This window comes from Onychostoma macrolepis, chromosome 07, assembly GCF_012432095.1.
Source record: "Onychostoma macrolepis isolate SWU-2019 chromosome 07, ASM1243209v1, whole genome shotgun sequence".
Lineage (NCBI taxonomy): Eukaryota > Metazoa > Chordata > Actinopteri > Cypriniformes > Cyprinidae > Onychostoma > Onychostoma macrolepis.
In genome coordinates, this window is record NC_081161.1 from 29952653 (window position 1) to 29968499 (window position 15847).

At 36.5% G+C, this 15847-nt stretch overlaps 1 protein-coding gene across 5 annotated transcripts; it reads left to right on the top strand.

Annotated features, from left to right (window-relative positions):
* The first annotated feature begins 491 nt into the window (after positions 1-491).
* On the top strand, positions 492-15783 carry cars1 (cysteinyl-tRNA synthetase 1). 5 transcript variants are annotated; one of them, XM_058780905.1, is made up of 23 exons: positions 492-666; positions 2089-2325; positions 2911-3002; positions 3752-3840; positions 4142-4238; positions 4413-4511; positions 5543-5692; positions 5891-6031; positions 7165-7253; positions 7376-7497; positions 7856-7968; positions 8099-8227; positions 8684-8813; positions 9485-9588; positions 10620-10717; positions 10807-10996; positions 12814-12882; positions 13079-13160; positions 13362-13442; positions 13523-13590; positions 14532-14591; positions 14769-14852; positions 15039-15783. In XM_058780905.1, exons 1-23 carry the CDS (start codon positions 645-647, stop codon positions 15165-15167), a joined length of 2475 nt encoding a protein of 824 aa, XP_058636888.1. In that variant the 5' UTR covers positions 492-644; the 3' UTR covers positions 15168-15783. The 5 variants fall into 5 exon arrangements, with proteins under 5 accessions (XP_058636888.1, XP_058636887.1, XP_058636889.1 ...); XM_058780904.1 differs by having other exon boundaries at positions 494-666; positions 12814-12921; XM_058780906.1 differs by lacking the exon at positions 2089-2325 and having other exon boundaries at positions 494-666; positions 12814-12921.
* Positions 15784-15847: the final 64 nt, after the last annotated feature.

The window sequence follows — 15847 nt, forward strand, 5'->3', positions numbered from 1 at the left end:
AAATGGGATAGTTCCCGCGAAATGATATTTCTGTCATCGTTCACTCAACATCCCGAGGTTATACTTGGATTCCCCCTAGTGGTCTGTGTATGTTTACAAATTTCAACACGCACACACAAAAGCAACGAAAATATGACAGTTCAATCTAGTAATTTAAGACAATATGGAAATAAATTGGAAAACTACAAGATCTGCAAACCCACTGTGATTAAAAGTTAAAGTTAAAGTTTGACATCTACGTTAGGTCTATATACCTTTTTAATGAAAAATCAAAATTTAAAGCTAGATGTAGCTTATATTGAATGTTTAAAAATGTAATTGAAATGTTTAATGTAAGCAATTGATTACTTTAATCATTAGAATTTCTCAGTATTATCAAAGTCCCTTTCGGTATTACATCAGTAATTTTTGTTGGCATGTGACTTTTATTTTGGAACGAAGGGAGCTTTAATATTTGTCCGGAAGTATTAAGAACATCGGATCTGTATATGAACCGTAATGAAAAGACACGCAGGACAGCCGTGTAAATGATCTAGAGATCCATCAAACTTCATTGATTTCGTGCATGTCCTGTGTTTCATGGTTTCATTGTGATTTGCTATCAGGTTTTCCGGGCACGTTATTGTTGCATCAGATAGTGGAAAATGGCAAGCACAGGAGATATAGGTAAATTTCTCTACTTATTTATTTTTACTTCATTTTTAGGTAACAGTCATGATGCACGTTATATAAAATTAACGCGTGTTTCTACTGTAGAGGCCTATTTTAAGTTATTCATTAATGCAGGTCCTATCTAAACCTGCAGCTGTTACAGGGTGTTTTCTATTTGCTCTATTGAGGTGCTGCTCGTAAAATAAACATGTAATGTTAGATATGGCAACATGCCTGAGTTTCTCCTATTCATGTATGGCTGTCACATTGTTATGTTCGCTAACTTAGATTGCTTTGACAGATAACTGACTGAAATCAGACAGCCGAAGTAACACATACTTTAAAGGAGTTAAATAATTTTATATTTAACTAGGAATGGGAATCGAATGGAATTGACCAATTTCGGTTCCTTGACGTTTACATTATTATACTGGTAGTATTTGTTGGTCTTTTAGTGAAAGAAATGCATACAGTCTGTCTGTTGCAAGATCATTATCAGATTAAAACAGAATAGATATAACAACAAATAATGTTACACACATCTGTGTAACATTATTTGTTGTTATATCTGTTCTGTTTTAATCTGATAATGATCTTGCAACAGACATGCTTTATAATAATAATATGCTGCAGTAAATGAGTCAGATGTATTCAGCTGCGACTCATTCATAAGTGGTTTCGATTTAATAAAGAGCGGGTTCATAACAGGTTTCATTTTCTTTTGCTCTTTTGCAGGTCGTGGACATTTCTCGGAATTTTGTCATGCATTTTTAATATATTTTTAATAGCATGTTAATGCACTAATAAGTGTTTTTTTTTAATGCTATTATAGTATTTATTCATATTTCAAATAGTTTTTTTTTATTATTTATATTGTCTATTGGAGTTTGAGTTTTAGTGGTTTTGTTATGTGCTTTCATCATTTTAATTCCTTTTCGAAATATTTTTTATTTTTTAAAAATGATGTTCATTTTTATTTCAGTTTTAGTCATTTAAGTACTTTAAACTTATTTTATTTCAGTTACCTAATATTTCTATCTTATTTTATTTCAGCTTTATTTCAATTAACAAAAAATATTTTTCATAGTTTTAGTTAACGGTAACCATTTTAATGGCCCTTTACAGGTTTATTTGTGCTCCAAATATGTTCCATCTCTTTGAGTATGCCTTAAAATATTTTATTGCTCTCTATATGTCTTTTTGACTCAAACAATTTATGGATTTTACACTCAGTTATGAAATTAATTGACATTATGAGAGTTGTGAGTGTATTGTTTCACAATGGTGTGTTAGCTGATTATTTCAGCTTATGTTTCAGAGGAATGAGGTTAGAGAGGATTACAGGTGTCATCACAGTCATTCTCCACGGGCCCTTAGCTCATTTCTAATGTCTGCTCCTCTATGTGTTTGTGTTTCTATGCCCTTTTGTTTTCCCAGCCTTTGATTATGGCTTCTTACTGCGCATAAGTGAGGATGCTCGCAGGGTTGAGGCTCTGAATGAGTACTTGAGCAGTCGCAGTTACCTGGCTGGCTACGGGCCTTCACAGGCGGATGCAGAAGCTTTTGCGCTTCTATGCGGGCCCCCACCTGAGCGGCATGTCCACGCCCTGCGCTGGTACAAACACATAGCCGCCCTGAAGCCCCAAACGAATGACCAGACCCCAGAATGCAGCAGTGAGTAGACAGAACTCCCCCTGTCGTAGTCAGGTTGCATGAACGTAGGTTGTAGCTGAATTGTACTTTGAGTTAGTGGTTTCTGTGCTGAGGACATCTGCAGAATGTGTTGCATGTGTTCAAGGATGTGGGTAGTTTGATGTAGTAGTATACATGAGCTGAGTTGCTGACGAGAATCTGATAAGGAATGTACAGTCAAAACAAGACAATCACTTCTCGGGTTTGTTCTGGACGGGACAGGAATGGGTTGAGTTGTAGTTGACTGATAGACACTGAGTGACTGAGGTGTTTGTGGTTTTTAAAAAATTCTTTCTTTGGATGCAATGTTCAGTGGCTTTGTTTGCACATTGTTTGTTTCACTTTCACATTGTGTGTGTGTTTCTTTCATTTTTACATGTTTTATGTTTTCTGAGAAAAAAAAACCCTCTCCTATAGTTGTGCAGCAGGTGTGCACAAACAACTATTTCCTGTGATGTGCCTGTTGTTCAGTTTAGGGATTGAATATTATAAATGAATCTGTAAAAGTGACTCATTTTTATACTAAAAAGTCATTTGGGTTAAAAAAAAGTGTCTCTTGTTTTTCAGCAAAGGGGAAGCGGATGCAGCCACTATGGTCTCTGCCAGAAGGCACAGACGTTTCAAAGCTGCGTCTTTACAACAGTCTCACACGGACAAAGGTACAGTTTGAAAGATAAACAACATGGCCTTATGTGTGAGTGACACGTAGAACATTACTAGACTAAATCCACAACTTTCTATACGTTATATTACTGTAGTATTGGTAGCTGAAAACATAATCAAATTAGCCCAAGTATTTAAAAAAAATCTACAATATCAACATGTTTTTAAAAAATTATTTTATTCAGCAAGCATGCATATAATTGATCAAACGTGACGGTGAAGTAATTTAAATTGTTACTGTTCTTTTGAACTTTTTGAATAATCAAAAACAAGGTTTCCACAAAAATTTCAACTTTGATAATAATAAGAAATGTTTCTTGAGCATAACATAAAACCAGGTCAGCATATTAGAATTATTTTTGATGGATCATGTGACACTGAAAACTGAAATAATGGCTGCTGGGAATTCAGCTTTGCCATTACAAGAACAAATTACATTTTAACATATCAAAATATAAATAGTTGTTTTTTAATTGTAATAATATTTCACAGCATTACTGTATTTTTGATCAAATAAACTCTTATTTAAGAAAATGGAGTAATGTTTGCCATCACAGGAATAAATTACATTTTTAAACAGATTCAAATATAAACAATTATTTTCAAATTATGTCACTGTTTTTGTTTTTTACTGAATTATCAAATAATTTCAGACTTCTTTCATGAACACACAAAAAAATGGATGCTGTGTTATGATAATAAACTGTTAAAATCATTCATATCTGTCTTGTTTTGTGCATTATAGGAGGTGTTTGTACCACAAAAGGGCAACAGGGTTTTGTGGTACTGCTGTGGCCCCACGGTGTATGATGCTTCTCACATGGGTCATGCCAGGTGACATATTCCCCATCCATTCATAGTGTTTCTTTGTTTTCGGTGTGCCCCAGCTGTTGAACACAGCACAACAGTCAATGAAAAGGCTGAAGCAGACATTCAGCTTTCAATCCAGGGTCAGAATTTGTTAGTTGTGAATGTGAGGCTGTAAATCAAATCTCAAAGAACTATTGTGTTTGAATATGGTTCAATGAACGTAGGTAAAATGAGAAAATGTCAACATTTCTATCCAAGGCTCATACAGCGTTTGATGTATTAGTTCTCAGTATTTCGTGAGTATTCAGTGTCTTTGTTTTTTCAGGTCCTACATTTCTTTTGACATTCTGCGGAGAATACTGAAGGATTATTTCAAATACGATGTCTTCTACTGTATGAACATCACAGATATTGATGACAAAGTAAGAGCAGTGTTTGCACAAAGTCTGAATGTAGTTGAAGTTCTTAAAGTTTAAAATTCTGTATAACCTTGTACCTTATGCTTTTGGTCATATGAAATGCTGCTTTAATTCTGAAGGCCACATGTGATACAGTGTTCTAAAGATCCAGTCATCAGTGTGACCTCTGTGTTTCAGATCATCAAAAGAGCCCGACAGAACTACCTGCTGGAGCAGTACAGAGAGAAGAAGCCCAGTTCCTCTCAGATACTGCAGGATGTGTTAACGGCCCGAACGGTGAGGGTATCACTCATACAGTGGACACTTCAGTCCAAATGAATCCTGTTATCATCCACGCAGACTTGTGGGGTTTAAAGCCTGTATGAGTTTCCTTTTCTGTGGGACTTAAAAATGCTTTTTTTTTTTAGTATTTGCATGTCTCAGATGCTGAAAGTACCAATTTAAAGACACCATGAAATCAGAATTAACCATTTTTGTGCAGTTTTGCAGCTATAAATGATTTATCCTTGCACATAAAAGAGAAACATGTTCTCGTAATTTTTAATCAGTACCATTAACATGGCCCTCTTCTTTTGCATCTCTTCTCTGGTGACGTGTCCATTGTTGTGTGCCCTGGGCCATAAGGATGCCCAATAGCAAATCATAAATAGCATTTTTATATATATATATATATAGCATTCCCTTCCAGCAACCTGTGACTCACATGAAACAACTGTAGAATTAGGCAATGACTATGAGAAGCTTTTTATTCAGATATGCGTCACTGTAGACCTTAGTCATGTTAGAGACCATGAAAAAGAGACTATGAGGAGTCTATAGCCTTTAATAATTTTCACCAACTCACAACTTTCAAAACTGTATTGTGGTGTTTTTGCCTACTAAAATAAAAGTTGTTGTTTTTTTTGAGAAAGACATTCTGTCAGCTGAACAATTGGGATGTTGACTTTGTACTTCGATTACTCACAACCTTGATTTCATTCCTGTCAAAAATTAAATCTCAAAAACTCTTCTAATAGCTCAGGTCTGTCTTCAGTTTTCACACACACTTATGTGTGACATGGTTGCTTTCACATTAGCAAGATAATAAAGGTTTATACAATATCCTGAAGTACTGAAAGAGCTGCCATTAAGTATTGAAATGAATAATTTTGCTGAAAAGATTTAAGCAGCTCTGAAAACGAAATGGAAGCAAGACCACCTCAAGCCTGCTAGACTGTTGGCAACTGGCCTTCACAAAAATGTTTTCATTGCTTTCGTCTCTTTCCCCATCACTGTGCTTTAATGTAATTTGGTTTTATTGTGTTTAGCCGTTTAAAGCCAAGCTTGCTGAGACTACTGACCCAGATAAGAAACAGATGCTGGAGAGGCTGGATGCAGCAGTGGAAGCTGCCCTGGGTCCCCTGCAGGTGGCAGTGCAGAGCAACGCTGCAGGCGATACACTCCAGAATCGGGCACAGGTAAATTATTTGAGCAGCTTTTTAAAAACATTTAGCGTGACCTAGTTAGATCAGGGCTGTATGAGGCATTCTGTTCTAAATTATTTGACTGATGTCATTCAGTGACACATTAGTTAACATAGTGTTTCATGAGATCATTTGAATTCATGGCATGGTTCTCAAACTAACTGGTTCTTTCTTAATGGTTTTCATTTTTAGGTCTTATTGGAAGAGGCTAAGGATCTCTTGTCAGATTGGTTAGACTGCCAATTTGGAAGCCAAGTGACAGAAAACTCAATCTTCTCTTTGTTGCCAAAGTACTGGGAGGGAGAGTACCATAAAGATATGGATGCCCTGAATGTGAGTGAACTAATACTGATGAGTAATTCAATAGCTTGAAAATGACCCAACTTATATGTATGTATATACACTACTTTTGAAAAATGTGGGGTCAGTAATTTTTTTATGTTTTTAAAAGAAGTCACATGCTCACCAAGGCTTAATTTACAGTAAAAACAGTATATAGTGAAATATTATTACAATTTAAAATAACAGTTTTTTTGCTTCAATATATTTCATAAATGTGATTTATTTCTGTGACAGCAAGGCTAAATTTTCAGCTTCATTACTCCAGTCTTCAGTGTCACATCTTCAATGCTGATTTGGTGCTCAAGAAACATTTCATATTATTATCTGTTGGAAACAGTTGTGCTGTTGTGTAATCAGGGTTGGGAAGATTACTTTGGAAATGTAATAGGTTACAGATTACAAATTACCCTATTTAGAATGTAACACGTAGTGTAACAATTACTTCATTAATGTAACTGATTACTTTTCTACATTTCTAACAGATGTTTTTAACTAATAATCAGTTAATCAGCTCTCAGACAGGTTGTAGTCTAAAGCTTTCAGTTGCAATGTGGATTGATGTAATTGACCTATCGTAAGCCCCGCCCCCCTTAGTTACTGTTGCTCTCTCGGACAAACAAAGGGAGTTGCTCACTGTCTTTCAATGACAGCTACAGTGTGAAAACCTTGTCCCACAATGTTTTTGCACAATTTTGGACACAGAAGGCCACCAAATGGGAATTAAATATTCCATGGAGAGATTTATAAAATATTTAAAAAATAAATACGGTGGGTAACTCGAAGCGAGGGTTTACAGATCACAATGCTAGCGGGAGAAGTCTCATATTACGGTCGGTCCTCATGATCGCAGATGACAACATGCAGGATCAACCCTGTTCATGTATCGTTAACATTTTCATAAGTAACTGTAATTTAATTACATTTATTTTTTTTCTCAGTATCTGTAATGGTTTACAGTTACATTTATTTTGTAATTAAATTACGTAATGCCATTACATGTAACTAGTTATGCCCCAACGTTGTGTATTATGTAGTGTATATATTGTGATGCATGTTCTTACCAATATGTTAAAACATGTTAAGTCTGAGCAGTGATGAAAGCCTGTGGTGTCTTTGATTGACAGGTCCTCCCTCCTGATGTTCTCACACGGGTCAGCGAGTACGTGCCAGAGATTGTGGCTTTTGTCAAAAGAATTGTGGACAACGGTTATGGGTAGGAATAAAGATGTCTTCTTTCTAGATTGATTATTTTGATATTTCATGATATAACCCATAAAAAAAACACTACTTCCAGAGAAAATGTCTAAGAATGAATTTCTGCTCTTTTCTCACAAGATATGAGTCAAATGGATCGGTATATTTTGACACAGCCAAGTTTGATTCCTGCCCTGCTCACTCTTATGCCAAACTGGTACCAGAAGCTGTTGGGGATCAGAAGGCTCTTCAAGAAGGAGAAGGTACAGGAATAAATTGCAAAACTTTCCTTAAAATGATTTACACTTAAGTGGGCCTTTGAGAAGTACAATAAATGTATCTAGTTCGACTGTCTGTAATTTCCATGGCAATTCGATGTGGAATGGCATTGCACTATTGCTGTAATACAGTTGTATTGATGCACACCAATAGGGCAGTTACTAGATAATGCATATAGCTCGATAATAATCTGAGCAGTGGATGGAACAAGCCAGAATGATCCATTTTAGTTAGGGAATTTTTAAAAAAAATTTTGGTATTTAAGTGTTTTCTTCAGTGTTCACCTGGACATTGTATGTGGGGGTTTCTAATGAGTGAATATATATTTTTTTACTTATGCAGGAGACTTGAGTATCTCAGCAGAGAGACTTAGTGAAAAGAGATCACAGAATGACTTTGCACTGTGGAAGGCCTCCAAGCCTGGAGAACCATCTTGGGACTCCCCTTGGGGAAAGGTGAGATGAACATGCCTTAAAATGCCTCCACAGTTGGCTGCTTAGTAGTTTTAATATAACGCAACAAAGTTGCATTGCATTGGTAATGTTTGTGAGTTCAATATCTAAAATTCTACTGGGGCTGTTAAAGGGGAGACCTGGATGGCATATTGAGTGTTCTGCCATGGCTGGATCCATTTTGGGAGAGTCTATGGATATCCACGGAGGAGGTTTTGACTTGCGCTTTCCTCATCATGACAATGAATTGGCGCAGTCTGAGGTGAGAAAATTACAATGTGATCATACGAAAAATGTTGAAACGCTGTTGTTGAAAAGCTATTATTGGAATGTCATTCATTATTCAGCACAGGTTAATGCAGCATTTATGTCACGTTGGAATTACCATAATTGCAAGTTTCCGACTAGTTAAACCATTCATGTCTTTGTCAAACTTGTAATTAAAACACATTTCTGTTTGATATGCATTTTATTATTGCCACTGTAGCAGTGCACATTTTTCTTATTTTGCAAGAGCATATAAAGATGATATGATGTAGTGATTAAATATTTTGCTGTCATCAACTACAAAGGATACATTTTGGCGTTTTGAGCATTGCCATGTAAACAGATGGTTTCTAGTTATTATTAAATCTGAAAACTGATGATAAAGAACTAGGTCCGGTCCCTGGATTGCTTTGTGTCAATGTTATTTTATTTTATTTTATTTTTTGAACAGGCATACTTTGAGAATGATCACTGGGTTCGATATTTCTTACACACTGGTCACCTGACCATCGCTGGGTGCAAGATGTCCAAATCTCTGAAGAACTTCATTACTATCAAAGATGCCCTGGCCAAACATACGGGTAATTATACTACGATTATATTATTGTAAGTATCGCTGTTACATATTTAGACATCTGCGAATGGGTCAAAGACTTGCTCTTTTTTTTGGCCTAAATTTGTGTTTTGTTTTTTAAATGAAGTTATTTGACTTTTAATAGCCTGTATGTTTTCAATTTCCAAATCAAAATTATTTTTAAGATAATTATCATTATTGTTGTTGTTATTCTTTGAAGTGTTTAAAAAAAAAAAAAAAAGAGACCCTCATGAGTGTGTGTCAAGCTCTTTATATTTCTTGGACAATATCACACATGTTGTCCTCAAAATGAAAGGGTATGTTTTATTCAGGCCAAATTGAGTAAGTTTATTCATCACTGTCATTGTTTTTGACCTTGGAAATGTTCTATAACCTTTTAAAAAAGTCCAGTGTCTTCAAGGGGCAAGGAAGGTATTTTTCACTAGATGGATATACCAATTGACATCCTTGCAAAAATGATCCAAAGATGACTAAGACCTTTTCACATAAAAAAATTTTCTTTTCTCAAACATCCTTGTGTTGTCATTGACCTATGTGAGTTTCTGTGGTGTCTATACATTTGTGTTTGTGTGGTCATTTATTCTGCCTTGCACATTGATCCCAGTAACTACAATAGGAAGTTTTGACATTGTGCGTTTGTGCTCTATTTCCTTTTAGCAAGACAGCTTCGTTTGGCCTTTCTGATGCATTCGTGGAAAGACACATTGGATTACTCCAACAACACAATGGAGTCAGCCATCCAATATGAGAGATTCATAAATGTGAGTGAGAAACCAAAAGGAAGAGGCAGTGGGGGAGAAAAGTACCCAAAATATATAATCTATCCAAATTTAATATCTGCCACTTATCAGCATACAGAATCCTCATGAGTGCACAATAGGCTTATCTAGATTCCTTCAAGAACCCAGAAGGTCGGAGAATAGCGCGTGTCCTTCAGGGCGCATTAATTCTGTCTTGCGCTTCTTTCCACCTATCAATTACTCTGTCACCAAGGAATATAACATGGGCAGAGTTCCAGATTTGCCTGAAACACACAGGCAGCCATTAGCATGGGAAGTATGTGAAGGTTACCAGTGACTGACCTACACGCTATATTTTCTTATAGCAGCCTCACTCGAACTTGAGGTTAGGATCTTAATGAGACGCACTGTGTTTTTCCTTCTACCCCAGTGTGCCTCCAAAGGCTGTACTTGAGTAAAAATGAAGATGGCTTATTAGAAGGTGATGCAATAATAGTGCAATTCCCTCAACAGAATTTGGCTGAAATATAACTGTAGATGAATAGAGGTTCTGAGGTCCCAAATTAGACGTAAAAGCTGTAAATATTCAAACAAAGTACATTAAAAAGCTGAGAGTGGTGTTAGTGTATGTAGTGTGCGAAATGTTGTGCACTTAGTTAATACAAAAACAGTATGTTAGGAGCAGTCTAGCAGTAGTAGCGTTTTTTTGTTTTCACTTACATACTGTCTTAAGAAAAGATGTTTATGAACTATGCTTAAAAATGTATATATGATAAAGCAGACACAAGTTCTCTACCCTCAGACCTTGAAGTAATAGAAATCTAATAATTTTGTTCAGCAAGGACGCAATAAGTTGATGAAAATGAGGACTTTTTACATTATTACTGTTTCAAATGAATGGTGTTCTTTTGAAATATTCTTTGAAGAACCCTGAAAAAAAAGGTTAAAATGGTTTAAAACTTGTTTAAAATAGAATTTTCTTTTAAGCGAGCAAATGAAAAACTGCTTCATGACTGTTTTTGTGTTCTGCTCTTCTCATTTTGTTTCCACAGGAGTTCTTCCTAAATGTTAAAGATATTCTGAGGAGCCCCACAGACATCACTGGCCAGTTTGAGAAATGGGAAGCTGATGAGATTGAACTAAACAAAAGGTGACACATATGTTCCTTAAGACTACATTGTGTCTCTCCTAAAAATAAAGCTTTATCACTCACTTTCAGTCATTTGTGTGTTTGTGTAGCTTCTATGAGAAGAAAACATCAGTTCATGAGGTGCTGTGTGACAACATTGACACTCGTTCGGCTCTGGAGGAGATGCGGGCTCTTGTTGGTCAGAGTAACACCTACATGGCTGCCAGAAGGAGTGCAAAACTGCCACCTAACCGCATGCTGCTGCAGAGCATTGGCCTGTACTTGACCGACATGCTTAAGGTAGCACGACAAAAAAAGTAGTTATACAGTGAGGAAAATAAGTATTTGAACACCCTGCTATTTTGCAAGTTCTCCCACTTAGAAATCATGGAGGGTCTGAAATTGTCATCGTGGGTGCATGTCCACTGTGAGAGACATAATCTAAAAAAAATCCAGAAATCACAATGTATGATTTTTAACTATTTATTTGTATGATACAGCTGCAAATAAGTATTTGAACACCTGAGAAAATCAATGTTAATATTTGGTACAGTAGCCTTTGTTTGCAATTACAGAGGTCAAAGCGTTTCCTGTAGTTTTCACCAGGTTTGCACACACTGCAGGAGGATTTTGGCCCACTCCTCCACACAGATCTTCTCTAGATCAGTCAGGTTTCTGGCCTGTCGCTGAGAAACACGGAGTTTGAGCTCCCTCAAAGATTCTCTATTGGGTTTAGGTCTGGAGACTGGCTAGGCCACGCCAGAACCTTGATATGCTTCTTACAGAGCCACTCCTTGGTTATCCTGGCTGTGTGCTTGGTCATTGTCATGTTGGAAGACCCAGCCTCGACCCATCTTCAATGCTCTAACTGAGGGAAGGAGGTTGTTCCCAAAATCTCGCAATACATGGCCCCGGTCATCCTCTCCTTAATACAGTGCAGTCGCCCTGTCCCATGTGCAGAAAAACACCCCCAAAGCATGATGCTACCACCCCATGCTTCACAGTAGGGATGGTGTTCTTGGGATGGTACTCATCATTCTTCTTCCTCCAAACACGTTTAGTGGAATTATGACCAAAAGTTCTATTTTGGTCTCATTTGACCACATGACTTTCTCCCATGACTCCTCTGGATCATCCAAATGGTCATTGGCAAACTTAAGTCGGGCCTGGACATGTGCTGGTTTAAGCAGGGGAACCTTCCGTGCCATGCATGATTTCAAACCATGGCGTCTTAGTGTATTACCAACAGTAACCTTGGAAGCGGTGGTCCCAGCTCTTTTCAGGTCATTGACCAGCTCCTCCCGTGTAGTTCTGGGCTGATTTCTCACCTTTCTTAGGATCATTGAGACCCCACGGTGAGATCTTGCATGGAGCCCCAGTCCGAGGAGATTGACAGTCATGTTTAGCTTCTTCCATTTTCTAATGATTGCTCCAACAGTGGACCTTTTTCACCAAGCTGCTTGGCAATTTCCCGTAGCCCTTTCCAGCCTTGTGGAGGTGTACAATTTTGTCTCTAGTGTCTTTGGACAGCTCTTTGGTCTTAGCCATGTTAGTAGTTGGATTCTTACTGATTGTATGGGGTGGACAGGTGTCTTTATGCAGCTAACGACCTCAAACAGGTGCATCTAATTTAGGATAATAAATGGAGTGGAGGTGGACATTTTAAAGGCAGACTAACAGGTCTTTGAGGGTCAGAATTCTAGCTGATAGACAGGTGTTCAAATACTTATTTGCAGCTGTATCATACAAATAAATAGTTAAAAAATCATACATTGTAATTTCTGGATTTTTTTTTTTAGATTATGTCTCTCACAGTGGACATGCACCTACGATGACAATTTCAGACCCCTCCATGATTTCTAAGTGGGAGAACTTGCAAAATAGCAGGGTGTTCAAATACTTATTTTCCTCACTGTATAGAGCTTGACTTTGGACATAACTGATACCTTGATGCAACAAGAGAACGCTTGTTTTTGTATTGTTTTGATACTTTTGTATTTTGTCTCTAAAATCCTTTACTCGGATTGCTACAATGAATAAACTGAGATTTAGGGACAGAAACTGAAACAATGGCTGCACATTGAAGTGCTTGCTAAAACTGTTTTCTGCTTTGACAGACATTTGGAGCGATTGAGGGAGCTGAGCCCATTGGCTTCCCTGTTGGAGGAAACGGACAGAATGCTGATGTAAGCAACACCGCCCAGATCATGTTTGATTCATCAAAGGTTTTCCTTTTAATTTCTGTTACAAAGCCAGACTTGTGAAAACATGTCATTAAAGATTCTATCTAATAATGCTTTTTTTTTTTTTTTGTGGATTGTTGTCCACCGTAATGACTAATCTGTCATTAAACTCTTCTTAATCTTTTCATTTCTGTTTCAGCTCGAGAGCACTGTCATGCCCTATTTGTCAGTGCTGTCGGATTTCAGGGAAGACGTCAGAAAAATTGCAAGAGAGAAGAAAGGTAAATCTCTCAGGGTGTTTTATTTATTAATATTTTAGTGCAAAGACCTACAATGTGAACTCAAGTCATTTTGTTTGTTGTAATTTATTTCTCTTTTTTTACGGTTTGTAGATGTACCTCCAACAGACATTTGCATACAATACAGATTGTGCTTTTTATGCAGAAAAGAGAATTCATTAGGGAAATGTGTTTGTCTTCCAGTGACAGAATTGCTGCAGCTGTGTGACGAATTGCGTGATGATACTTTACCTGAGCTGGGTGTCCGACTGGAGGATCGTGATGGTAAATGAAAGTTACAGAGATTTTATTAAACCCTGAATGTCATGGAAAATTACAATTTTTTTTTTTGGTGTTTTTCTAAGGACTTCCCACATCTGTGAAATTGGTGGACAAAGAGACACTTCTGAAGGAAAGAGAAGAGAAGAAGAAGGTAATTGCAGAATCCATCTACGTGGCAGTATACTGTGATATCTCTACTTGATTTATTTGGTGTCAGTGGTGCAGATTTTGTATCTCGTTTCACATATAGTACTGCCAGAGATGTGCTGGTCTGCGGTACACCTTAAGTTAAAATTAGTCATTAATCAGATCAAAATGATCTCTCCACCAGGGTAAGGTGATACGTTCCCTCTGTCAATGGAAAAACGTTTCTTAGCATATCAGGCATCACAAAAGAAATGATTCAAATGCAAACCAGGTCATGAAAAATGTATTTAGGCCTTTCGAGCTTGTCAGTGTAAATGACGGCCTTTAGAATGGACTCAAGTTGCACAGGTTTATTGTTGTACCTTCTTTAAATTACTCATTTGAGCCTCGTATGCACGCTTACTGCTCTGGACACATTCTGAAGATCAGTCATGATCCACCTGAGATGGTCACAGCAAATAGTGTTTCTAAAAAAAACAAAAAGGAGGATGGTAATTAAAAATTCAAATTCAAATACACTATGAACACAATACTGTTCAAAAGTTTGGGCTCAGAAATATTTTTCTGTCCAAGACTGCATTTATTTAATACAACTTACAGTAAAACACCAATATTGTGAAATATTACAGTTTAAAATGACTTGTTTCTGTTTTAATATATTTTAATATTTAATTTATTCCTTTGATGGCAAAGCTGAGAAACATTTTATTATGTTGAAAATAGTTGTGCTGCTTAATGTTTTTGTGGAAAGCGTAATAAGTTTTATTCAGGATTTTTGGCATTTATTTGAAATGGAAATCTTTTGTAACAATGTAAAAGTTTTACTGTCATGGGTCCATTTTAAATGTTACATTAAAAGATCCTATTATTATTTATTTTGTTGTTTCATGTTAATGTAAATTTGTACTTAATTCTTATATTCAACTCATTCTTTCATGTTTCAAGATGGAAGATGAAAAGAAAAAGAAAAAGGAGGAGGCTGCCAGAAAGAAACAAGAACAAGAGGTGATTAGAACAATTACAGAAACCCCCTGACACACTTTATAATTTAGACACACTTCATGTAAAAAGCTATTGATAGACATTTAAAATTTTAAATACATTGAGAGAAGTGTATTCTTGTTAGTGCTTCATTGCTTTGAATTATTTGTATTATAAATATTTGTATCTTTTATGTCATAGATGGCAAAGTTGGCAAAAATGAAGGTTAAACCCAGTGAAATGTTCCGGTCAGAGACTGACAAGTACTCCACCTTTGATGAAACGGTAATGCAAACCATTCAGTTTTCTTTGTCATAAGAGACACTCTTTTTGTCACACTACTGTATGTTGGATCCATTTCAAGGTGATTATTGGTCTGTAAGGGATGGAAGTGAGTCCTTATGAAGTTTTAATCATGTGGTCACATTTATTCAGAAATGCTAATAGCATGTCTGTTCTTTGCTTGCACAGGGTTTCCCAACGCATGATGCTGAGGGAAAGGAGCTCAGTAAGGGACTGGCCAAAAAGCTTCGCAAGCTTTACGAGGCTCAAGAGAAGCTGTATAACGAATACCTCCAGTTGACCCATAACGGGAGCTGAAAACATGGTGTTGAGTCTGATGTGATCTGCCATCCGCCCATACTGTCTGTTGTGAACATGTCTTGTGTATGCGAAAAGGCAGCAAAACTTAAAGACCTCATCTGTGAGTTTTGGCTAGATTGCCAAATCTTTCTGGTCATGGTTGGAAAGTTATTTTGTTTTTTTTATGCTCTGCAAACATGACCTTGAGAGGTATTTTATGACTATGATATTATACTGTATATTGTGTGCTTTCTGCACACATAGAACAAAGATGCAAGGATATCAGAACTTTTCTGTGGGTTTGGTGGTTTATATGAAGTATGAAAGAAATATTTAGCCGTTACTGTGGAAATGGATCAAACATTCAATGTTTTCATTATTGATTTAAAATCTGGCTGGTCAAAGAAACTTTTTTTTTTCTTTTTCTGAAACACTGTTTACACATCAGCTAGTGATAAATATGATTCATCCAGAGTCAAAATATCTCAGATGATACAGGAATGAAGGGACTTCAGGTTTGTAGGTTTATGACAAATGGAAAAACAGAGGCAACATAGGAGCACCAATTATTGTTAGAATTAACTAACTCTTTATAAGAACATGAAATACCAAAATAAAAAAGGATTTTGAATAATGTGTGATGCTTATTTGTCCCCAGTAACTCTTTTTTTTTTTTTTTGCAAAAATTGCTGTAAAGA